Source organism: Labrus bergylta, chromosome 18 (genome assembly GCF_963930695.1).
Source record: "Labrus bergylta chromosome 18, fLabBer1.1, whole genome shotgun sequence".
Lineage (NCBI taxonomy): Eukaryota > Metazoa > Chordata > Actinopteri > Labriformes > Labridae > Labrus > Labrus bergylta.
Genome location: NC_089212.1, coordinates 23,814,705 through 23,839,172, shown reverse-complemented (window position 1 = coordinate 23,839,172; position 24,468 = coordinate 23,814,705). Strand labels below are relative to the sequence as shown.

The 24,468-nt window shown below is 40.1% G+C and overlaps 2 protein-coding genes across 32 annotated transcripts in view; both read left to right on the top strand.

Moving 5' to 3' along the window:
- Positions 1 to 200: 200 nt before the first annotated feature.
- eif5 (eukaryotic translation initiation factor 5) lies at positions 201 to 9,322 on the top strand. Of its 2 annotated transcripts, none has more exons than XM_020649693.3 (12): positions 201 to 317; positions 984 to 1,209; positions 2,504 to 2,783; positions 2,928 to 3,009; positions 3,232 to 3,404; positions 3,580 to 3,691; positions 4,047 to 4,174; positions 5,998 to 6,159; positions 7,109 to 7,270; positions 7,461 to 7,625; positions 8,388 to 8,528; positions 8,864 to 9,322. In XM_020649693.3, exons 3-12 carry the CDS (start codon positions 2,712 to 2,714, stop codon positions 8,960 to 8,962), a joined length of 1,296 nt encoding a protein of 431 aa, XP_020505349.1. In that variant the 5' UTR covers positions 201 to 317; positions 984 to 1,209; positions 2,504 to 2,711; the 3' UTR covers positions 8,963 to 9,322. The 2 variants fall into 2 exon arrangements, with proteins under 2 accessions (XP_020505349.1, XP_020505350.1); XM_020649694.3 differs by having other exon boundaries at positions 246 to 382.
- Positions 9,323 to 13,444: 4,122 nt separating this feature from the next.
- The window catches only part of mark3a (MAP/microtubule affinity-regulating kinase 3a), a 58,053-nt gene continuing 47,029 nt past the window's right edge, over positions 13,445 to 24,468 (top strand). For 6 of the 30 annotated variants that reach the window (XR_010669067.1, XR_010669066.1, XM_065966023.1 and 3 more), the window contains exons 1-3: positions 13,460 to 14,119; positions 20,383 to 20,565; positions 24,366 to 24,419. Coding sequence is in view for 28 of the 30 variants with exons in the window: in XM_065966023.1 (XP_065822095.1) it covers positions 14,069 to 14,119; positions 20,383 to 20,565; positions 24,366 to 24,419 (288 nt within the window). In the remaining 2 variants the exon portion in view is untranslated. Of the gene's footprint in view, positions 14,120 to 16,853; positions 17,005 to 20,382; positions 20,566 to 24,365; positions 24,420 to 24,468 lie in introns of those variants that run through there. The other 24 variants (XM_020649665.3, XM_065966032.1, XM_020649655.3 and 21 more) reach the window with 6 other exon arrangements.

Below are 24,468 nucleotides of genomic sequence, written 5' to 3'. Positions count from 1 at the left end.
GAAAAAAAATAAAAATCACAAGATTAAGGTGACTTTTTCTTTAAAAGGATTGGGACCAGACATGAGAAACAAATAAATATAGGAGAGAGGTTGTTTTTCCCCACTATGCAGTTTGAGGAAAAAGGTTGAAATGTCAAGAATAGGGTGACATTTTGTGTATTCTCGAAAAATCGACCTAATAAAAAAATATTTTAAATTATTGTCCTTATTTTGAAAAGGGGGCCACCACCGGAAGTTAACGATCTATGCGTAACCGCGAGCTTGACGTTTGTCAGTTAAAGCGACGTGAGTAGCAGCAGTTGGAGAACATTCGAGAGGTAAGATGCGCAATAATTTCATCACATATCCCTCAACACAGCCTGACATGGATTTCACATCGATGGTGATTATTTAACACTGAGAAAATGTAGCTAACTAACCGATGTTAAAGATACTAACTCGTTCCCCTTTATCGTTCCTCACCCGCGTCGTCGTCAGCGTTCGGCTAAGTGCGTTAGCTGCTGTGGGACGTTCAGGGGGGGGTCCGGCTATTTCCTGGAGCTCCGAGGCTGTTTATGTAACGGACAAGACTACAACGGCGACTCTATATTTAGTCGTGGAGTTTACTCGTTATCACCTTGAAGGGATCACGACACCTCCACGAAAACGTATTTTAAACGCCAACACGAGTGGTTTTTTTTGTGTTTTTTTTAAGGGGGAATTTGACGACGTAACACGTGTAACGGTAACTTCGGTCAGTCAGCTCGTAGCCGTGAACGCCACATATCTGATTACATATCGATATGACGGAACGTTCGATTGTTGCTATGACGTTATAACGGAACGTTCGATAGTTGCTATGACTACGGCCACGTTCTAAAGAAACACCCGACAGTCCCACCTGGTGATGATGCTAACGTTAGCGATTTTTTTTTTTTTGGGGGGGGGTGGGTGGACTGCAGTTTGTCGCTTTGGGAGATAACAATACGCCTCTTCTTTCAAAGGTCGCCAAAACCCCGAGGACGTTCCAGATCACCCCCGTTTGTCTCTGAGCCTGGCACCTGCACTGTTTGGACGCTTTAGGGTGTTTGACTGTGCATCTTTGAGAGCCACATATCCATCAAGAAGCCCTGCTGCAATCAATTCTACACCAGCACCAGCTATCGACCACCGTTCACTGCGGCTCTTGGACGATCAGCGTTGTGTTTATGTCTTTGTTTTGCGAAAACGGTAAGTTTCATGACATGTTTAAGTGTAAGACAACCATGCTTACATAGTGGCTGCATTTAATTTGTCTATCGTCAGCGTTTATTGTGCAATATGGCATGTTTTCTGTTGCCACTGTATCAAAATGGCGTCTCCCAGTCCCGTCACTCGTGTTTGCAGTGACTGTATGACGCACTCTGCACCAAGCAGCCAGCTAAGCTACGTTAGCCTCCTACTGAAATAGGCTCGACCTCTGCCCTTCTGAAGCAGCTCAGCCCCCTGGACACTGTCACACCAGTTGTGATTAATTTTCATGTCGAATCACACTGACACGGCTGAGAAAATAACGTGTACAGACAGACCAGCTATTTGGTATTAAAGGCGTCAGCAGGGGGATAGATGTTTGGCAGCTGCTAGGCCTCCTGTTTTTGACCTAATAACAAGAGAAGGCCTTATGCGACTAAAGCCAGGGGCCCTCATGTAAGACAAAGGGCTTTCACAAAACAATTTTTGCACGTATATGCCCACAAAAGCTGCCAGTTTACTGGCCGGGGGTTTATTTTTATTCTTCCGGCTAATCTGTCGTGTTTGTTCACTGTTGGATCACATGGATATTTGCAGGATTTGATCCCGTCAGCAGTATTTCTGAGCTCAGAAGGCTTTACTCAGTCTTTTTAAACTTGTAATCTATCCGACAATGCAGTAATATATATATCTGCCCAAACTTGTTTAAAATGAGACATTTCTGTTTAAGGAAGTCTGAAATATCCCTCAGCTGTCTGAGAGTCTCTGGATTGACACACCTGTGTCATAACTCAGTCCAGGCTGGTGTTAGTCATCAAGAATCATCATTCAGCAAAGGAATCTATTAATGATGTTGAACCAGACTAATTACTAAATACATGAGATAATCAAATCAGGGCTGTAAATACCAATAAGTACGACTAGCCTGAATTACATCTTCAAGTTATTGATATCGCCTGACCAACTGTCAAAAGGTCAAACTTTTTAGTTTGCTTAGATTTGCCTGTCAACAGGAATGTTGGAAACCAGATCAGAGACTAAAAAAGTATCAACAAGTACCGGTATATATCATTTAGTAACTATCTCCAGGATTCCTCTGAATATTGGAGAAAACTTGTCAAACAGCTTTGTTTAAAAAGATGTCGTGGAAAACACCATTTTGTGCTGATTTAAAAAAAAAAAAAAAAAAAAAAAAAAAAGTTACACAAATTTAATCCTGGTGTCTAGTTATTCAAGTAGGCTCCACCTGTATGCTTTTTGAATATTAATGGTTCTCGTCCCTCTCCTCTTTCAGAGCTGTTGCGCAGCCGTTGGAACCTGTGTGGTGGAAATCTAGCCTTCAAGCAAGGAGCTTGCGGCCACAGCGGCACAGCGTTTTTCATGTCAGAGACCGAGCGCGCTTGCAGTCGTTTATGTCATCCCCTCTTTTCCAGACAGAAGATCCCGAAAAATCCCCAACCAAGATCCTTTTATCTTACTGATAGTGCTAACATCCAGCCAAAATGTCTGTCAACGTCAACCGCAGCGTGTCAGACCAGTTCTATCGCTACAAGATGCCCCGTCTGATTGCCAAGGTAACCCACCGATGCAGATTTCTGCGTTTGTTAAAACAGTTTCAGATATTTAAAAAGCTATCACAGAAAAGGAAAGAACACAGCTCTAACCTCTTGGGTTTGGATGTTGATGGTCTGCATGTTTTTTTGTTTTTCTTTGTGCAGGTTGAAGGCAAAGGCAATGGAATCAAGACGGTCATTGTCAACATGGTTGATGTTGCAAAGGCACTGAACAGGCCTCCAACATGTAAGTAACACTCTGTGCCTCACCATCAACCAAAGGCTAGATTAACTTCAGGTCTTTTATAAATATTGACTCTGTCATGACTTGTTAAGTTTCTTTCATTAATAATTACAGACAGGCCATCCACTTTTCTGAGTTTACCCACCTCTAGCTTTTGTCTGACAACATGCTACACTCTCCTCACTTCTCTTCTCATCATTGTGCGTCTTCTGATCTTCTCCGCAGACCCGACCAAGTTTTTTGGTTGTGAACTCGGTGCGCAGACCCAGTTTGATACCAAAAACGACCGTTACATCGTCAACGGATCCCACGAGGCGAACAAGTTGCAGGACATGCTTGATGGGTTCATCAGAAAATTTGTGCTCTGTCCCGAGTGTGACAACCCTGAAACTGATCTGGTTAGTATTTCACAGCATCGTGTGTGTGTGTGTGTGTGGGGGGGGGGGGGGATTAAGAGGATAACAGAGGTTTCTTGAGGTTTAGATTAGCTAAAAACGAGATCAGGTATTATTAAAGTATTTCTTTCTAATAGGGATTTTGTTCTAAATAAGATTGAATTTGTTTTTCTTGTAGCATATCAATCCCAAGAAACAAACCATTGGCAATTCCTGTAAAGCCTGTGGATACCGCGGCATGCTCGACACCAGACACAAACTCTGCACGTTCATCCTCAAAAACCCACCAGGTGAGATTGAACTCTTTCAGGATTCACTTACTTCTGTTTTCAGAGCTTGTATCCCTTTTTTTTTGTTTTTTTCTCGGATGTATTTGTTTTTGTTTCTTCTCCTACAGTCCCGATCCTTCAACATCTTTCTGTATTTCTCATTTGTCTTCCCCCTTCATCTTACCTTTCTTCATTTGACCATCCCCCCCCCCCCCCCCCCCCCCCCCCCCATCCATAAAGTTAATGTTTAATTATTCATCAACTGCTGCTCAGTTAAAACAGAGTTGGTGACCCTGCATCCTCTTGGCTTAAACACAGCAGGAACTTAAACTCATGCAGGAATGTTAACCGCTCCTTTTGCTTCTTGAAAAACCAGAGGCTGAGAGTGGATCCGCATCAGTAAAGAAAGAGAAGGAGAAGAAGAACCGCAAGAAGGACAAGGAGAACGGCTCTGGAAGCGGAGAGGCTGGAAACCCAGACAACATCGATGCGCCTCAGGCTGTGGTGGGTTTTCCCTCCCCCCCCCTCACATGATGCCCTGATGGGCTTTTTGAACCAATCAGAGACTAGTTCGGGATCGGTGGTCTGTTGCACCAGTTTATGTAGAAGTTCACTCTTAAATTTGGGTGCTAAGGCGACACCCTCCACTGAAACCAGTACGTTTGTAACTTAGTGTGTCATTGTTTAGATTTACCATGGTGACGTTAAATTCATCTAATTCATCGTAACGTCCAAACGAACCAAAAGTTAGTCGCAGAAATGATCCTTAAACTTCATGTGACTATCAGTGAAAAGCTTTTTTTTTTTTTTTTTTTTTTTTTTTTTTTATGCTATATTGTTAGAGTGCTGCCTCTCTGCTCTAGTTTTCTCTGAAAATGTTTTTTTTCAGCTGAAAATAACCTGTGTCGACTGCCATTAATCCACAAACCAAAACAGAAGCGTAAAATATGAATAAATGGTAGCCTAGCGGTTAGTGTGCGCGACCCATGTACAGAGGCTTAATCCCTGAAGAGCAGGCGGTTCGGGTTTGAATCCAACTTGTAGCTCCTTTCCTGCATGGTTCCCCACTCTCTCTCTGACTCTATCCACTGTTCTATCTCTGAGAAATAAAGGCATAAATAAATGTAAAAAAAAAGAACATATCAAAAAGCATTATGCTGAGGTGATCGCTAAAGTTTACAGTTAGTGTGAAATACCAACAGTGACATTGAGTGGCTGCAACAAGGTTCTGTATTATTCAGAGGATGAAATGATCTGAGTTCACAGAAAACAAAAGCTGCTAAGTGATGTAATCAGTCACAGAGAACACACTGCTGATCCTCCAAGTGAAACAAAATCAAAACGATCACCATGACATCCGTATGTTACAGAGGACTGAACACCTACAAAGAGCTTGAAGATTGAAGATGTAACGTGTGCACATAAAGTGTTGGTGTTGAGTAAACTCTTTAACTTAAATAAAAAATCATGTTCAAACTAGGCTGCGTTTTAACTTAGCGGTACGAGCACATGTGAGAGTTTCTCAGCAGCTCGTCACACAGCCTGGAGATTGTTCCTGGACATGTTGCACCTTATTTGCTTACTGTTTGAACTTTGAATAACCACAAGACGGTGATCAGTTTTATCAGCACTCCAAATTGATTTTCTGTTGAAGCTTCTTCTGACTCTTGAACACAGACCCCTACTCATGTTTTTTGCTGTTTCACTGAGAGTCAGCAGACGACATGTGGTCCAGAGGTCACTGTGAGTTTGTTGTTGGAACAGTGCAATCAGTTCAAACAAACCAGGAGGTCCCTATGTACCAGTGTTTCTCACTGGTCAATGTAGTTGTACTTTGTTGTGGTAGTTTGTTCTAAATCAAGATTATCGATTAGTCCCCGATGAAATAACACCTATCAGCAATAATCTTTCTACTGGTATGTCTTTATCAGAACAATCAGTGGACTTTTTATTTCTGAGATCTCTGACAAAGCAACGACTTCTTTTTCACCTTTAGAAATACTAAACACTGAGGAGGAGTCTCAGTTACAATATCTTAGTCTATTTAATCCTTGTTTCGTCCTTTTGCTCGGTTCAAATCAGATTGAACTTTATTATCCCGAAGGAAATTATTCTGCCAGAAGGAGAATCTTCAGAGCCGTCCTCCTGAAATGAGCTTGATAATCTTTTTGATTAAGCTGTGAGGTCTTTACATTTGATCTCTTAAATATCTTGTTTTAGTTTTTAGTCATCACTGCGTTTCCTTTTAATCAGTGTATCCACAAACCAGCATTAAGATCTCTTTTCTTTTAAATCGCTGATCTTTCTTTACTCTGATTGGTTGTCAGGATGGAGACGACGATGATGAGGACTGGGCGGAGGAGACTACAGAGGAGGCGCAGCGGCGTCGAATGGAGGAGATCAGCGACCACGCCAAGAACCTGACGCTCAGCGAGGACCTGGAGAAGCCTCTGGAGGAGAGGGTCAACCTCTTCTACAATTTTGTCAAAGTAAGGGCTCCCTGACTGCACATTATCGTACACTAGACTTTATTCACAACATCAGTTCTGTGTTCCAGCGTCCTTAAAAAAATCTTACTTTAATTACAAGGTCATAAAGTCGTATGTTGTACTTGTGAGGCTTTGATTGAGACACGAGTACTTTTTCAAATCGACACAGTCCAGTCAGTGTTTTGAGTTTTAATCTTTTTTTTCTTTTTTTTTGAGCGTTTGCTTGTTCACATGACAATTCATTCTCAGCAGCACATTGCTTACACATCCACAAACTCCTCAGAAGAGAGAACGATGGAGGCATGCAAGATTAAGGAAATTTGGTTTTAAGAAGAACAAAACAGGGAGTGGTTGGCAGAGGGAACTATGATTGAGGCCACTTGCAAGATTTGTTTAAAATGAAATATAACTGGAATCAAAGCCGATGAGTCCCACATGGAATCTGGGGCAAAGAGATATTAGTTTTTCTTTGTGTGGCTCTTAAAAAGTCTTACATTGGATTTTTTTAAAATTGCAGCGACCTTAATATTATCACAGGCATGGAGATATAACAGTGTAGTTTGGTTAATCTCGAGTTGTAGAAGATGATTTTGAAATGAATTGATGACATCCATTAGTTTGTAAAGTGATTCAGAAAGAGAACTTTCTTTATTAAAGGAGACACTAGAGTCACATTCTGACGTCAGTGAAGCAGTAACCAAGGGTTACCGGGTAGTAGACGATCACTCACACTGCAGTATTTAACTTTTTCTTGCGAGTCAGTCTGAAAAAAAGAACCACCTGTAAGAGAAAACAAACACCTTGATTTTAGACATCTCCACGTTTCTAAAGGCTTAATTTGTATTCTCTGTTTCTTTCAGTTATACACAAACGATTTGGGATCATCAAGTTGATTCTTACATTTTGAACATGGGGCTTCTATTGAACTCTGCTGTTTTTCTATTTCCAGTATAAGAAGGAGAGTAATACCATCGACGCAGCTGATAAGGAGATCTTGGCGGAGGCGGAGCGTCTGGATGTGAAGGCCATGGGCCCCCTGATCCTCAGCGAGCTTCTCTTTGACGTGAACATCCGCGACCAAATCAAGAAGTACAAACGCCACTTCCTGCGAGTAAGCTTGAATCACTCTATCTCAGGATGATGGAAACTAAAACATGTCTCCTGCACCTGCTAGCTCGCTGTATATCGAATGTAACCTCCCTTTGTCCGCCTGAGACGTGTTAACTCTGTTGTTCCTCTTTATGACATCAGTGAGTGATGATTGTCTCATGACCTGCTTCCTGATTGGATCTCTCCCTCAGTTCTGCCACAACAACAAGAAGGCTCAGAAGTACCTGTTGGGGGGTTTCGAGTGCGTCGTGAAGCTGCATCAGGTCCAGCTGCTGGCTCGGGTTCCGCTCATCCTCAAAGATCTGTTCGATGCAGACCTGCTGGAGGAGGACGTCATATTCGCCTGGGCGGAGAAGGTGGGACTGAGTGCAGACATCATTATAAAAAACTATTACATCTTGATACAAGAGTCTAAAGCTCTCTGATGCCGAAATCAAGTCAAACTTCAATCGTATGTGGAGCAGCGATCATACAGAAAGTAAATAGTTGAGTCTTGAGACGGTTATGAGCAGTTGTGGACAAAGTTCATCAAACATTTAAGTTTGAGTTCTTAAAGAGGACATGACGACTTAGAAGAGGCAAAATCACCCCCGTGTCTGTGCTGAAGATCTACTAATAATAAAACGTTTATGAGACGTCACCACTTCTCTGGAAGTACCTTCATGTAGTTTATGCAGAATTTCACAATAAAAGCGCCCGGCACAGAGACGGGGCGTTTGGCTCTTTATTAAATGAACTCTCTTAACTACAGGAAGCGTTTTGCTCCTGCTCATGTAATCTGCAAGTCATCTTAACCATGTTAGAGCGCTTTTTTTGGTTAGCAGAAACTAAATTTAACGTCTGTGAACGGTTTTGTTTTTCTAAATAAATGTCCAGCTTAATATGTAAATTAGCCTTTATAATAAACAGACCTGTGCCCCGCTATACTTATGAGCTCTGACTCCAAGCAGCAATGTTTGTATCGCTAATGTTTCAGACATTCTGCAGAGTTTATAAACCTCTTGAACTATGGATGAAGAGATCAAAACAACAAGAGTTGATTGGGTGTAAAACACACACTTTGTCGTTGTTTGTTGGAGCTTTGTCACAAACCCTGACCTGACTGTTTTCTCCTCCAGGTTTCTAAGAAGTACGTCTCCAAGGAGCTCGCCAAAGAGATCCACGGCAAGGCGGCTCCCTTTGTCAAGTGGCTGAAGGAGGCCGAGGAGGAGAGCGAGGGCAGCGAGGAAGAAAAGGAGGAGGACGATGAGAACGTTGAGGTAACGGACGGATCACTTTGTTTCAAAGTGTTGTTAATATGTAGAAACTTTAATCATTTTCTATCTTTTATTTTGTGGGTTCATAAATCAGTTTTTATACTTTTTTTAAAATGTTTGAGCCTTGAATTATTGTATTTATAGTTTACCTCAGGGAGCGCCATCGCTACTTTGTTGTTGTGTTGAACCTCAGTCTGACTCTAAGGCGTCGTATTATTATTCATATTTAAATGTTCAAAGTGTTATATTTGTGACTCTGAAGCTGTAGTCTCAAACTCCTTGAACAGTGTACTTTATGTTTTTTTTTAACTCTGCTGTTTTGTGTTTGTCCTCCTCAGGTGGTGTACTCGTCCTCCGCCCGCGAGCTCAAAGTGGAGACCGTGAAACCAGACACGCCTGAAAAAGAGGAGGACGACATTGACATCGATGCCATCTAAAAGACCCGGATGATGATGATGATGATGAAGCTTTTCTTGTGTTGTGGCTTTGGCTCACGGTTCCCTGTACGACCTAAACGGCTTGCCTTTCCCTCCTTTACTCACCCCCCTCCTCCTCCTCCTCCTCCTCCTCCAAGCCCCTCCCCCTGCTTCGTGGCATGACTTAACATAGCGCTTTACTTGCTGCACATTAACTCTGTGATTTTGAGATGTATTCAGTTGATGAAATGAAGTCGCTTTGGGGATTTTAATCATGGGTGTTTGGGGAACATTTTGACTGCACATTTCTTTCTTCTTTTATTTTATTTTTTTGGTCCCTGTATTTTTCCAGTCAATAAAGAATGAATGTTTTGCTATCCACCACAGTCCCAACCTTTTCTATGACGCTGTTATGACTTTCCTCACTTGGGTTTCTGCAGATATGAGACGGTTTTATTCTCAAGGTGTGCACATGGGAACACTTTCAGTTTATTGAAGATGGCTTTGTCGAGTCTTAAGCGATCACGTCAGAGCTAAATAATTAGATAATAGACGATAACTTCAATATATGGCACCTTTATACTGAAGGAATCAGTGTGCACTTTACGCTAACACTGATTGAGAGCTTAAGTTATTAGTCAGTTTTTTACTAATCTTACATTTTATTTAAATGTTGCTAAAGCTACTCAGCCGTGTGTGAACAAATTAAAAGTGGTGCCAGCTTTTGCATCAGGAATGTAAAACACTAATTATAATAAACATGTAGTGTTTACTCATGATTCTTCTATTTTAAGTTTCTGTAAAAAGTATTTAGTATGTTGTTCAAGGTGAGCTTCAAATATCAGTCATCCATATTTTGTACTGAATGCAAAAAACTTTCAAAAGAGAGTGAGATAATACTTTTTAGGGGGGGGAAGCTGTAAATAGGCAAATCAAGCTTATCCATAAAGCACCGCTCATACATCGAGCAGTTCAAAGTCCTTGAAACACCATTAGGAACATTTAGAGAAGCACAAGAAATGACATCCACTGAAATCAGACATTGAATCACTGAATATATTGAAACACATGATCCTAAAGAAAGATGACACCCAGACTCTACACTCATTCTTATGTGTCCCCAAAGTGCGTCTTAACTCGGGGAGTTTTAGGTCCTGCAGCAGGAGGATTTGAGTCTGGGGGAACTGGTCTCTGAATGATCTTAAAAGCAGATTGACTCTTCTCTGTCGCCCCCCGGTGGTGGAAACTCCATTCCATCTGCTGAGTCTCTTTGCACCTTTAAGAAAAAGCTAAAGACCCAGCTCTTTATGAACACCTACGACCTTCATGATGATGACGATATTTAGGATGATTTTGATGCTGATTAGAACAGCTGTCGATGTTGTGCTCAGCCTCTGGTCACTTCCTGTCAGCACCTGTGTGTCTGATCAGACATAAAGCTGTTCGTTGGAACTTCCTGACGTTGTCTCCTCCTCTCTGGATCCTTGCTCGTGTTGTTCTTACTCTCTGAAGTACGTCACTTTGGATGAAAGCGTCTGATAAAGGGTGATTTGTGAATTATAGATTGAAGTGTAATGAGGAAGCCGATCAGGTTGTAGATGCTTTGACTAATAATGACTTTCTGCTCTGTCACTATGGATATTTGTGAGTTGTGTAATGTGTTGTATACAGTGGTGAAGTGGAGCCTAAAGAAGTGGGTATACTCTTGATTTATCCTCCAAATGTTTTTTTAAGTGGCGCCGTGCAGCAGGGTTTAAGACCTCTCTTATAAACAGTGACATGTAAAACTACTCTCCAATTAGAGACACAGTAAGAAGGGTCAGCCTTTCACCACTACAGGAACAAAAATGCAGCATACTAATGAATATTGTCAATCAATCAATGGTGATAATCAGAGGAGATTTAGACGTGGGTATACTCTATAGAGACTGAAACAAAAGTGATTATACTCCATAAACCTGTGTGTACACTGCAATACACCACTGGTTGTATTTGTCTATAAATTGGTCAAAATGTGCTGCTGCCTAAAAGAGATTATTTAATCTCAATAAGTTTTTTTCTGGTTACATAAACTTTAAATTAAAAAATTAAAAACAAATCAGATTGCCGCATGTTCCAGGTGTTGTTGCAGATAAATCTGATTATATTCTCCTCATTAATGGAGAGATAATGTAATCACAACAAACCACAAGGGAAAACTTCTCAACACATGTCTTATGAACAATAAATATCAAAAATAAATAAAATGATTTATTAAAAAATCTTTACTTTTTAGAAGCTAGAATCCAATTCAATAATGTCATAAATGGCAATTACAGTAATTGATTTAATGAAGTGAGTTTTTTCTCAGCGTTGTGTTTTCAGTAAATGATGTCCCAAAAATACAGAAAGTTAAATTTTCAAACATTTGAACAGTTTCGCCTGAAGGTGTGAAGGAGGGGTTTATGTCTTGTTGTTCTGTTTCCTCGTTTTTAAATCTGTGTTTGTGAATGAACGAACGAGAACAAAAAAACTGTGTTTCCTTTGAAGCTGAATAAATTCCCACAGAGACGTTTCCTCCCGACTGATGACAGCCCTCTCTGTACTTTTGGTCCAATGGGATTGAGGTCAGCCGGTTTCCTCACTTCCTCCACCCGTTTCAGCTGGACACACTGACGCTGCGTTCACGCGCCGTCGGAAATATAAACATCAAGATTCAACACACTAGGTTCCGTGTAATCCCAGTTTGTGATAAAACGAGCATTGACATTGTTACTTTTTAAATCTACTAGATAAGATATATAATTATTGTCAATCACACTAAATGTGTGTAATCGCCTCGAGGAGAACATGCAAATTCTACAAAGGAAATCTCTAAAATAAGAGAATTTCATACATTATAATCTCTATAAATCCTCTCCTTATTTAATACAACTCCCCCAAAATCCAAATTGAACATTTAATATTAATATTTTTTACATTTTATAATCTAATACCAAGGTTTAATTGAACATATGTCACTCTATTGGAGAAAATATCCATCTGATATAGTTTTAAATGTTTGATTCAGCCTACAAAATGACAATAAAAGCTTAAAACTAAAAAGTTAAAACGTTTTTTACATGCAGACATACTGATAATGTAGATGATTCACTTGTTCACGTATATAAAGGAATCTTTTACATTCATCACTCAATATTTGTCAAAGCACTTTTTGAATTCTGTGTTATTGCATTTTTTTATTGTGCTGTTTATGGTTTGTATAGACATTGTGTGATGTTGTTTATTTAGGCTATTTACATATAACTACAGCTGAATCTATTTAAAATATATCTATACATTTATTATAGTTATGTGTTTATTTTATCTTAGTTCAGCTTTGTTGTCCTTTGTTTTTAACTGTATGTCTATTTTATCCTCCTGTAAATTGTTCTGGGTGGAAAAGAGCAATTTAAGACTGAAGTTCAGGGGCGCTGATGGCCTAAAGGTTAGGTCACTTCCAATGTACGGAGGCTATAGTCCTCCAGGCGGACGGCCAGGGTTCAAGCCCAACCTGTGGCTCCTTCCCCACTTCTCTCTCTGTATCTTATGAACAACCGTTACCTACTGTACTTCAATTCAAACTTGAATGACTCCTGCTTATAATTATTTCCATATAATGCAATGTCCTATTTCTACTGAAGTACAATTTAAAGGTTGTAATAGAACTTTTTACTCCTCTACCTTTATTGTAACCTCGAAAAGAGAAAATAATATGTCATTCTCGTACTTTGAGGCTGCACAGTTGTTATAAAATGAACTCAAATTGGCTCTACATGGACGATGTTAATCACCTATTTACTTTTAAAACGTTATTGGACTTTTCAATTAATTTGAATAGCATTTTTCTTTGAAGATTATATTTTCACCTTTGCTAGTTGATATGTACGGAAGAGGATTAGGGCTAAAGATGAGAAATAAACAATGGAAGGAGGAAGAATGTTTTTTCAATTATTTGAGAAAAAGGTCCAAAGTCGAAGTGTGGAGATAAAGTTGAAATGTCGAGAATTAAGTTGTAATACAATTTTGTTAATTTTGTACTCAATTCCTGAAATTCTGTTTCAGTTTTTACTCAACATTTCCACTTTTACTCGACATCTTCCTCCTCTCAATAATTATTCCTCATGCCTGGCCCTAGATTCAAGATTCAAGATTCAAGATTTTTATTTGTCATTGCACAGATGTGCAGTGAAATGTAAAGACTGTTCCGCAAGGCCATGCAATAAACACTCAAATTACTAGCACACATATATACAGTAAAATAGAATATAAAGTACAATTTAAAAAAGAATTATTTGAATATACAACATATAATATAACCTAACCCTCTTCCGTAGATGTGAGAAATGTTTTTATTCACGTTTTTTTTTAACAGTAATTTAATAAAATATGAATCGATAAAGAAATGATTGTTTTGTGTTTGACTGCTCTTGATAAAGCTCTGGTGTCGGAGCCTGTGAGGAGTCCGTAAACGCAGCCTAATCCAGCCCAGCCGCTGAGTAGCCATTTTGGTCCCACCTAAATCAGACAGACCAGCTTCACTTTGGGCCGTCGGAGATGGAAGAAACCGAGTCGACGGCGAGTATTTCAGCCGCCCAAACCTTTTAAACCCCCCGTGTAAACTACCTACTGCTGGCACTGGACGCCATGACTTGTCTGTAGTCACAGTTTTGTATTTGTGGAGGATAAAAAAACCCCGGGGGACGATCTTTGGAAGCGGCGACCGACAGCGCCTTAACGTTAGTTTAGTTAGCTTCACGGACTCCAACACGAAACGGACAGACGGACACTGATTTTCGTTTTGCTCTCCTCAGGCCGTGAACTGTGTGTACTGTACCATGTAAATATTGAATTCAAGACTATAAAGGAGGATTTTCTGTTCTTTTTTTTTCTTCTGGTCCGTAACAGTTTAGAGCTCGGCTTTTAACACGTCCGGTCTGGTTTTGAAAATTGTCACGATCCATGCTGAGACTGTTTCCCCCCTGAGAGAGCTGCAAAGCAAAGCAATAATTTCACTTTTTTTTTTTTAGCTGTCGGACTGAAGGAGGGTTCAGTGGATTTTTTTATTTTTTTTAGTCGGCTACTGGTGGAAGAAGGACGGATAAAAAGATGTCAACAAAAACTCCTTTGCCGACGGTGAACGAGAAGGTGACGGAAAGTGTAAGTATAAACGCTTATTTCGTTAAATATGCTGTAACCATGGAAACGCTCTGAAATGAAGGGTGTTCGTTTAATTGAGGTTGTGGCGTTTTGATGCGTTCAATCTTTTCACACTTTGTTGGTAAATCGTAAACAAGCATATCCTGTACGTCAAACCCACCCTTTAAATTTTTCATTGCAGTATCTACAAAAAGGGATAATGGACAGATAAAAACTATTTTTTTTGTTTTTTTGTGGGAAAGGTAAGTTTCGATGTCACTGATGGTTAATTAGGATGTAGTCGGGACATTTAGGCCCAGCCACGAACAAAACTACAGTACTTATGCCTGCTGGTTCTGGCAGGCAACAGTAGATTCGCTTAACGCTCCCTATTGGCTCACCCGGCTGTCACTCAGAGGTTTCACCCGTTCAGCTTCCAAATATGGACCGTCAGAAGTCCCGCCTCCTCGTGACAAGCAGAATATCCTGTCTGAAACGGTCTGAAAGGAGGTTGTCAAGGCAGCGGTAATGGAGCTTCCGTTCAAGATTTTCAAAATTAAACTAATCTTTTCTTTTGATTTAGGAATCAAAGCATATTTGTAATTTAAAATATTCAATTTAGTTATAAATTAAGAAATAACAATATCAGTGAACATTTTCCTGTACCTAAAGCGACTGTTTTATACAGTAAAATTTCCTTGAGAATTTAATTTAAATGTCATGATATCTTTTAATAAGAAAAATAAATATGGAAAACCAGAAAATCTAGTTAAAAGTGTGGACATTATATTTAAATTCTTGCTTTGCGGTTGACTTTAGATATTCTCTTTTCCGCTGTTAGTCAAACTCTTCGAGATTAATTTGGTTACATGGCCTTATCTACCCTGATGACAGTTTACTGTATCGATGATGTATTATTTTCACAATTTTCTGATACCCTATGAATGGACTATAGTTTTCATTAAAATGGTAGTTATAGTTTCCACTTTCCAAGCTGATGATGTTGAAACCAACAAATGTTTGGTATATAGGTCAAATAAATGATCTAAGCGCTTTGTTGTCATGAAAGTTTTTGGCCTTTCATTTATGGTTCCTAGACGTAAAAGTAACAATCTTCATGTTTCAGTGCAACAGAACAGCAACTCTTTTTACAGGAAATGTATCGATGTGAACCCCTGCTATAAACATGTTATTACCATAAAATACCCTAACCTGCAGCAGGAGCAGCTACTTTACCTTCAACTTTATATGCCGTTTCACTCTAAAGATATTTTAACCCAAACTTAATTTCTTGGAGCCCTTTCTGGGTTTCCATTAGGCAGGTGTTCCTGTTGCATTCAGTGGATTGTATAACTTCATACTTGACCTATTTGCATTCATTTTTAACATGACCATACATAACCTTTTAGCTGTGGTCTCCCATCTATGTAACTGCACAGACACTCGATGCCTTTATGTGGTATCATCACAATCAGAATCTTGTGACTCAGCACGGTAGGAGGAGAGAGAGAGAGTCAGCTGGAGATAAGACTAATCCTGCACAAACACAATACGCAGGGCGATAAGACGCAGAGAAGCTTTATTGATCCCTTTAGGTAAAGTTTCAGAGACTTCAGAAGCTGGACAAAGACTGCTTCAAACCAAGTAGCAATCAGCGGTGTTGGAAAATTAGGCCAAAAAAAGTGCTGTTCCAACAGTGTCCACTGAGGGCTGGCTGCAAAAGCTAATTTCTGTAATAGTGTATTGTTACATCACTAACTCATTTGCATAATACGGCATCATTCAGGGGCTGGTTTTGTTGACTGATAGGTGGGCATGTTTGCCAGGAGCTTTTAAGGTATTCAAAGTCACCTACTTGCCTGTTTTTAGATTGATTGAAAGTTTGGTGGAGGTAGCATTTCAAATCTTGGCTTCGTAATGCCTCTTCAGAAACAGATGGGCGACGTCACAGAGACTACGTCCATGGCTTTATACAGTCTGATAATTTGAAGCTTCAAAAAAAGGTGGAGGAAAACTTAAAACCAAAAAAAAAGAAAAAAAAAAGTTTGTTTATTTGAAATGTTTCTAGCCTCAGGAAATAAAGGCATTTCTTACTTCTCAAACCATCCTGAAGTTTACCTCCATCTTATTTTGAAGTATTCCCTTCCATGAGCACGGGTGGTTTGAGGGATACCAGAAGTGCTCCTGTTGTCTCTTTTTATTCTAAGCTTATTGGATAATCTTAATTCTTTAAGTTTTTATTTCCCATATGTATTGCTTCAGGGTCTCTAACATGATAATTTCCTCCTCTTGGTTGTCTTTTTCTGAAGCGTTGTCTCATCCACGATTCAAATACAGTCTGCTGCAAGAGAGGAATTCAAAAAGCTTGAATCAGGAAGCTGAGATTTTCTATTTTATTTCTTGTAGCTATCAAGCAATTTTATTTTTATTGCTGGTGATGAATTCAGTTGTTGAAAATAACACAATGAATCATCACAGCTGTAATCCAGATATTCAGCAGGATTAAACAATATATAAACTTAAGTAAACAAAGTCTAAGATAAGGTGTCCAAGGTGTGTTGACACATCTCTGGCACTTTAAGAGTTCGGCTGTGTGACAACAACAAAAACTCATTCAAAAAGTTCCCCGTCCTGATGTCTCCATGCCTGTGACAGCCCCTGACTGACTGCTTTTATTCTGAAAGGACAACATCTGGTCTCCAGTGTGTTGGTCTGTTGCCGGCTTGACTAGGATCAGCTCTGTCTCTCTCTCTCTCTCTCTCTCTCTCTGTGGTTATCCGGGGCTCAGAGTTGGGGAAAATCTGGTGTTGTGGTGGGATTCTCTATGGGCATCATCAGCAGGGCAGACAGTGTTATTCTGTTTGAACATGACGGGCGCTCAAGCAGCCAGGAGACACCGCAGCCTCGTGAGTAACCGCTGAAAAGGAAGGGATCAGATTATACAGAGGGGATCATTTTCCTCGTCTGTGTTACAGAAAGTTGTTAGCTGGGGCAAAATGGAAATTGTGGTTTTGTACAAAATACAGTCTGTGCTTTTTCCGTGTTGGCTGATAATATGGTGTTAGGAAAAAAAGTTAAATTTCCCCCTGGGAGTTTTGTCTTTTATGGCGTTGTGTCAAGTATATTCTGCTGTGACCTTATCCTTGTTGATGGTATTTTTATCTCCTCTGCTATCACTGTAGAAGTCCTAAAATAATCCTTTTGTGGCTTAGTGTGCGTGCTGCTCAAGAAAGACTTTAAACTCTGTTTTTCTGCTTTTAAACCTCTTAAAATGAGAGATTTCTACATTCTGTGGTTTCGTCGCTGCTTTTGTATTTTACTTTTACTTTAATGTCGACTTTGATTTTAGCTGTAGTGTCTGCATAATATCATAGAATTAAAATATTGATCTCTTTCATTGATTCATGTGGAGTGGAGGCATAAAGTAAAGATGATGTTTAAAAGTTATCACAATACCAGATTTTTAAACTTCAAACTATTGGTTAGTTTCTTGTTTTTAATTCACAGGTAAACTCCTGCACATTCACTCTCAGCACCGTTTGGTTAAAACATGACTTAAGATCAGGATTTTTTTTAAAGCTTCTGTACTTTTCAAATCAAATAAGAAGATTTGAATGTTTAAAAACACATTGGATTGCAGTATCTCACATTTTGACCACCTTATTATCATCACTTAGGTCGACCTCTGTTCTGGCTTTATTTAAATCTAGCTTAGGAGCTTTTTGTGTTAGTTTTCACACTTTCATTGTCCTCCCTTTCATGATTTCCCGGGTGAATGGGGTCAGTTATGTCGGGGATGGGAGGGGGTGGGTCGGTCGGGACGGGCGGGGCGGGGCGGAGGGCACTGCCACAGCTAATGAGGCATCAGCAGGACAGTCGATACCGAGGCCGCGCCGAGTATCTATCAGGTTTTTTCTTTCTTTATTAGTTGTTGTGACACGGGGGGGGGGGGGGGGCTTTTGAATGCAACACCCCACAAAAAAATCAATCCCTCAGTTGGTGGTGCTGTCAGAGATATGCACCACACATAATCACGACACCATTAATGTTCGTCCTGCTGCAACGGGCGGTTAACCTTCATCCACAGTTAAAGATGCAGACTAGAATCTGAGTTTGTCAATTTCTGTTACACAACCCTGAATATATTCCCTTTGTGATCGGGTTAAAACAAAACGTTACAGAGATGCTCAACTCTCAGTGAGGCCGTCGTTAGCTTCCAATCAGACTCAGTAAACAGATTCTCAGTTTGTTTTTTAGAACACAGATCGGCCATCTTGCCATTTATTCAACAAATGCCACTTATCTAAGCACTGTAAATATTGTTCTAACAAGCAAATGCTTATTTGAGATGGGTGGTTGAAGAGTCAGAACAGAAACAGAGTAAGACATCTGTCATGGATTGACCCTTTTAACTCTTGGTAACCTTTTTGAAGCCTTATTTTCTTAATCCTCTGCCACTTCCTGTTTTCAGAAAGTGTGCATCTCCACCACAGGATATAACACTCAAAGACACTGCCAGCTAGATGATGACACATTTTAGTTTTGCAGTTTGTTGGCGTTTTAGTTTGTCATGTTTCAAACACATGCAATCAAAAGAAGAATGCACTGAAGTAAAGAACACTGAAGAGTAAAAAGAAGACCTCGAGCTTCTGTCTCCCCCCTCGGTTGTTTGTGGTTAAAAAGCTAACCAGCTACTGTTCAAGACAGAACAAGAAAAAGAGGAAGAGATCAGGCAGACTTTTAAACAAGCAGAGACATTGTCCTCACGTGTAGCACAGCGCTCTGCTCTTAGACCAAGTCACATTTTTTAAATGATCAGCTGCTCGTGAGTGAACGTGACCTTCATTACTACGAGGAATCTAGTGACTGGGAGGGTCTCTTCACTGCATCCGATCCGAGGGGAGAAAGTGAACTTTATTTGAGTCAAAAACAACAACAAGTCCATCTCTCCTCATAAGGATGTTACCAGCACATTTGAGTATTTGTTGTTAAATTCTGAAATGAAATCGATTTATTCAGGGGCAGGCTGTAGCTGGTTACAGGGCTGTGAATATATTGGTTTCCTGTGTTTTTTTTTTTTTTTTTAAACATGCTGAACTGTCTTTGAAGAGCTGTAGTTGTGAAAAACAGTAATTTGATTGAGTCATATTAGACATCGAGGAATTTATTCACCCTTCACTATTCTTTTGCATTTCATAAAAAACTAAATCAGCTTTTCAGACAGACAGGTTTTTGCTTGTGTATCTAATTTCCAACAAACTTAAAAAAACATGAGAGAGAACAGGAACTTTAAAGGTCAGGATCCCCATTTTTAAAGGAAATCAAGATGTCAACAACAACGATCATGACGATTTGTCAAATTTAGGGCAGAGTTGGACATTTGAAAAAAAATAACATGGACGTATGCTCAGAGACGTCACCCGCTGATTTCTGAGGAGAAGTTTTGAAGCTCAAATATGCCGGTTTGGTCGCCATGTTAGAAATGCTAACTTTGGATTAATCTAGTAAAAGTTGAAGAGGTGACGCCGAGGCAGACGCCAAGCTGCAACGTGTCCGCCTGTCAGTTTAACCACGCCTCTTAATTATGAAGATTGATGATGTTTAGTTGTTTTTTTAAGATTTATTTTGGGCCTTTATTTTAGAAACAGGACAGTGGATAGAGTCAGAAATCGAGAAGAGAGAGAGAGTGGGGAATGAGATGCAGTTAAGGAGCCACAGGTTGGATTTGAACCCAGGCCGCCCGCTTGGAGGACTGACAATTGGAGCAGTTTGGATGAAAAGTGTCTTTTGTACCAGGCCACAAAGATGATTACTTCTGCAGAAAAAAGAAAATGTGAATATGGGAGCTAAAGGGGATTCCTGGTTTTTTCCGAGTCACCCTGAAAGAGACACTCGAGGGATTATAGTTTTTTCTTGGCACTTCTGCACTGGCTTCATGTTTCAGCACCAGAGGTTGCAGCTTCTTTCCTCTTTAAAGTTTGTTCCAGTATTTTAGTTCTGTATTGATGGGTCTATATATATTGTAACATCGTCATGCAGTTTGATATTTGGACGAAGAATCAGGGAAACTGTGCGGAAGCTCCAGTTTCTATCAGCCATCTGTGACTGGTGGAAACGTCTTTCTCTCCTCGTCTTGATGCAGAACTATAAATAAAGTGTTTTTTCCTGCAGAGCCGAAGTGGATTCATCACAGCGGGTCAACATGAGTCACGGCTGATACATGTAGATGAAATGTGTGATTACGCCACCTGAACCTCGTCTAAACTGTTCTTCGTTCTCAACAGCACACGTCTCACACTAATGGCCGTCAGGAGATCAGCACGCGCTCGGCTCGGACCGGCGTTCGATCCCGTAGCTCCGAGGAGCCGCAGCAGCCCCACGTCGGCAACTACCGGCTGCTCAAAACCATCGGCAAGGGCAACTTCGCCAAGGTCAAACTGGCCCGACACATCCTCACCGGCAGAGAGGTGAGCTGGACACGCACACACTGATTATTTTGTGAAGTCAAGTTTCATGTGTTCAAGTTTAATATCTCTCAGCGTAGATCAATGTCGAGTTAAAAAAAATATCTTTGTGAACGATAAACCTAAAGAATTGATCAGCCAACAATAGAAAGTCCTGTAATCTAGAAAACAATGTGTGTTACCTTGGGATTATAGAAACACAGCTGGTTAATTTCAATGTGCTTAAAGTAAATATTAGAAGTTTGCCTTCTTTTATTTCTTTGGATTAGGAGGAAAAAATTTACAATTTATACGAGCATGATTTAAGTTAGTTTCTGCTGAGATTTATAGCTTAGTCTTGGATTTCTTCTGAGCATGCAAATAAAAACTGAGGACCAGAAGTCAAACATATCCTAGATGAGTTTAACATATTGGAGCTATCTCACTCACAAAACTCCTGAAAACTTCCTGGGGTTAGCTGCATGTGTGAACGCAATCAGCCACATTTTTCACTCAGACTTTATCCAGATTTATTTCCTTGCTGAATTTTCCTTGTGGAGTTGGGTTAAGCTGATGTGAGAACACAGCATATACACAAATAATCAGGAAGCTTCACCGTTTGAGTGTGAGAGGGTGATGACCTTTATATCCTGCAAACAGCGCACGACTCTACACTGAATTCACCCAACTCGTGCCATCTCCATGCACTTACTGAAAGTGCTTCATTAGGGCCCGAGCACCGACCTTGGATCGAGGACCCTCTTGAAACTGTAGGCGTTATTATGTTGTCTATTTGCGCGTATGTTCTTGTCTGCTCTTTGTTGATATTGTGAATGTTTCAAGCTACACATAGCAAAGGCTGAAAATTGTCGTTATAGCGACTCTTTTTCTTTCTTCCACCACTTCCATGTTGCTCTTTTAACATTATGTCTGGGCTCCTTAGATTCCCCCCCCCCTCCAGCTGTGAGGTGCGTGTGTGGACAAGCAAGTCGGGTAGATTTCAGGGGAAGTCTCCCTAAAATGTCTAGTATTCTTCAGGTGTGCATATGTGAAAACAGCGTATGAAATACTACCTGGAGTAGCTGTAGCTTATTAAAAACCCCTCTCTATACTGCCTTTTGATATGTGTCTGAATGTCAGCACAAACTATTAAATATACTAATCACTTGCACCACTATCACCATAAAAGTGACTATGACTATGCTTTAAAGTTCTCCCAATTTCAATGTTTATTAAACTTGACCCTATTTTGTCTAAATTAAAATAATCACTAAATTAAGTTTGAAATCGCTTCAGGTTTTTGCCGCTTAACTTCATTTATTTTTAAAAAAGTGCTCCGCCCATGTGCTCTGTCTGTCAGCACCTGTGTGTCTTATCAGATTTAAAGCTGTTTGTGTGCACTTCCTGACGTTGTTTCCTCCTCTCTAGATCGTTGCTTGAGTTGTTCTTACTCTCTGATGTTCGTCTGCTAAATAAATTGTAGAATTGGCTGCAACTAATCCTTTTGGTAAACTGCTGCTGATAATAATTAATTCCTTTTAAATGTGAGATTTTCTACTGACAAACACATTCCTAGGGTCTCACAACATAAGGAAAAGGATTGCTACAGGAACAGACCTTTTTGTCAAAGTCAAATATGTTCCTTTTACCCAAAAGCAAAGTCTCACTCTGATTTCTTGCAGTGAGCGGTCAGTTGTTGAGAAGGACGTTTTGGAAAAATGTATCTGATTTTGAGTGAGAAGTTTGTTGTGTTGGAGCACAGTAAGTGTAGTGCATTTCTTTTCAGTTGCAAATCCAAACATTGCCGGTGTATGTACTATGATTGGAGATACAGTATTTGCCCTCAGGGATAAAGTTGCCACCATTCCTGCCTATTTCCTGGCTGCAGGCTGACGGGACCCACTGCACGGGCTCAAAAAGAAATCCAGTGTCTAGTCGTCATTTACAGACGCAATTTATAAATACCCTGGTTGTGCCGGAGTTTATAAATACTTAAATCACTCTTTAAGTCAGTTAGACTACTCTTAGGATTATCTCCAAACCCCTATACTCTACACTGGGATGACAGAAAAAAAAAGCCTTTTGCTGCTGCACCTTTTGAAACAGGATAAAGTCGGTTCCAGTGGTGTTTTTTTTTTTTTTTACACATCCCTCCACTTCAGCTGGTCTCTGTGATTCTGGCAGGGAATGTCACTCCTGGGCTGACGTTCAGGGCTTCATTACATCTCAATACTCCTTTTGTACCCACGGAAATGTGAGGTGAGAAACCTGTGACGTACCAGGAGCTGGCGTTGACTTCCACTCAGTCCTGTTTATTCATTCTGTGATAACTCAGTTCCTAATCTAATTCAGAACTTTGCCAATTTAAGACTTTAAAACTTTGGAAGAGAGAGCGTGCGTTTCAGCTGCGTTAAGAACTTCTCTTCTCAAGTTAGTCAAAGGAAATGGAATAAAAATCTTGTTTAAATTTCTTTAATTAACATACAGGAGAAGCAGAGTTTTAGTCGTACCAGCTCCAAATACTGAAGAAGTTATCGCTCTCAAACTTTGAGACAGTAGTGGATGTTTTTTAGGACGAGCCGTCTCTGCTGAGCATAATTGATGAACAGAAAGAGCAGGCTTCTTCTTAACACTGTGCACCAGCCATTACACATTTCCCCCCCTGATGTTTTTTTGTTAATTGTTAATCAGTCTTAAATTACCAGATTTTCCTCTCAAGAGTGAAGTTGGATACGTCATATTCCCCTCTTAAGCCGTTTTCATATATTCACTCCTGAAAATATCTAGAGAGTTTCACACAGACCGAGTTAATTTATTTTAATAGGGACAATGCAATTTAACATAATTTCAATACAAAGCATGAAACTGATGTGCTGCGTAAAGAGTATAGAGCTGTTGCTAATTTCCAACTCGTGTCCCCAGTTTGGCCTTTGTGTAAACAAACAGATTAAAATGTACAACATTCAGTTACATAAAACCCCAGAACACGATATGAGGATACATTAAAATACATGTACAACAATACAAATGCTATAAACCAGTTTAGAATAAAGTTTTAAGATACTAATTAAAATTGGGTACAGCTCTGGCTTGCTTTGAGCATTTCACCTGCTTTGTAAAAGATTTTAAGTCCGATCATCAGTCTGAAATCTTCCCGAGTTGCTTATTCACACATGCACCTCGCAGTTAGAGGCATTCCTGTCGGACATAATGAAGCAATTTAAGTACGTGCAGATCCCAGCGGTCGTGCAGTCTATGGTCGTGCTCCAGTTACATGATATAAACATCATCACCCCCTTCCCGTTCCCTCAGTGAGTATTTCCTTCTGTGTTCTCGCTTCAGTTCACCCCGACTTCACTCAGAAAACGTAATGAAAAATTCAGCTGTTTGCGTTCACACATTCAGCTCAACCTGAACACTTCAGGAACTTTTCAGGAGTTTTATGCAAGTGTGAAATCTCAGCAGAAACTAACTTAAGTTGTAACCGTTTCCTCTTAAAAAATACTCTAAAATAAAGGTTACAATCTTCTCATGGTTACTTCAGGTACATTGTAATTAACCGACTTTGTTTCTCTGATTTTCAAGGTGACACACACTCTTTGCCGTGTTCGAGGAGTTTGTGTGAAAGCCCCCGTCAGATTGGCTGTAGAGTCTTAAATTGATGTGTTTTTCCTGTCTTAAAAGAACACATCCTGTCTTCCTTTTCTGTGTTTTGACTTCAGTGTCATCTCCCACTTCCTCTTTTTCACACTCCTCCTCTGCTGTTATGTCCCGTTGAGCTCACTTTCTGTGCTGTTTTTTTTTCTCCCTCTCTCTCTTCACAGGTGGCAATTAAGATAATAGACAAGACGCAGCTGAACCCAAACAGCCTTCAGAAGGTAATTTACCCCCCTTCCCTCTCTCTCTCTCTCTCTCTGCTCTGATGTA

Bases quoted from the DNA above. Each gene is read 5' to 3' on its own strand.
- eif5 (XM_020649693.3), top strand. From the start codon at position 2,712: ATGTCTGTCAACGTCAACCGCAGCGTGTCAGACCAGTTCTATCGCTAC. The intron at 2,784-2,927 runs GTAACCCACCGA...TTCTTTGTGCAG, and splicing joins TGCCCCGTCTGATTGCCAAG to GTTGAAGGCAAAGGCAATGG. The intron at 7,271-7,460 runs GTAAGCTTGAAT...TCTCTCCCTCAG, and splicing joins ACAAACGCCACTTCCTGCGA to TTCTGCCACAACAACAAGAA.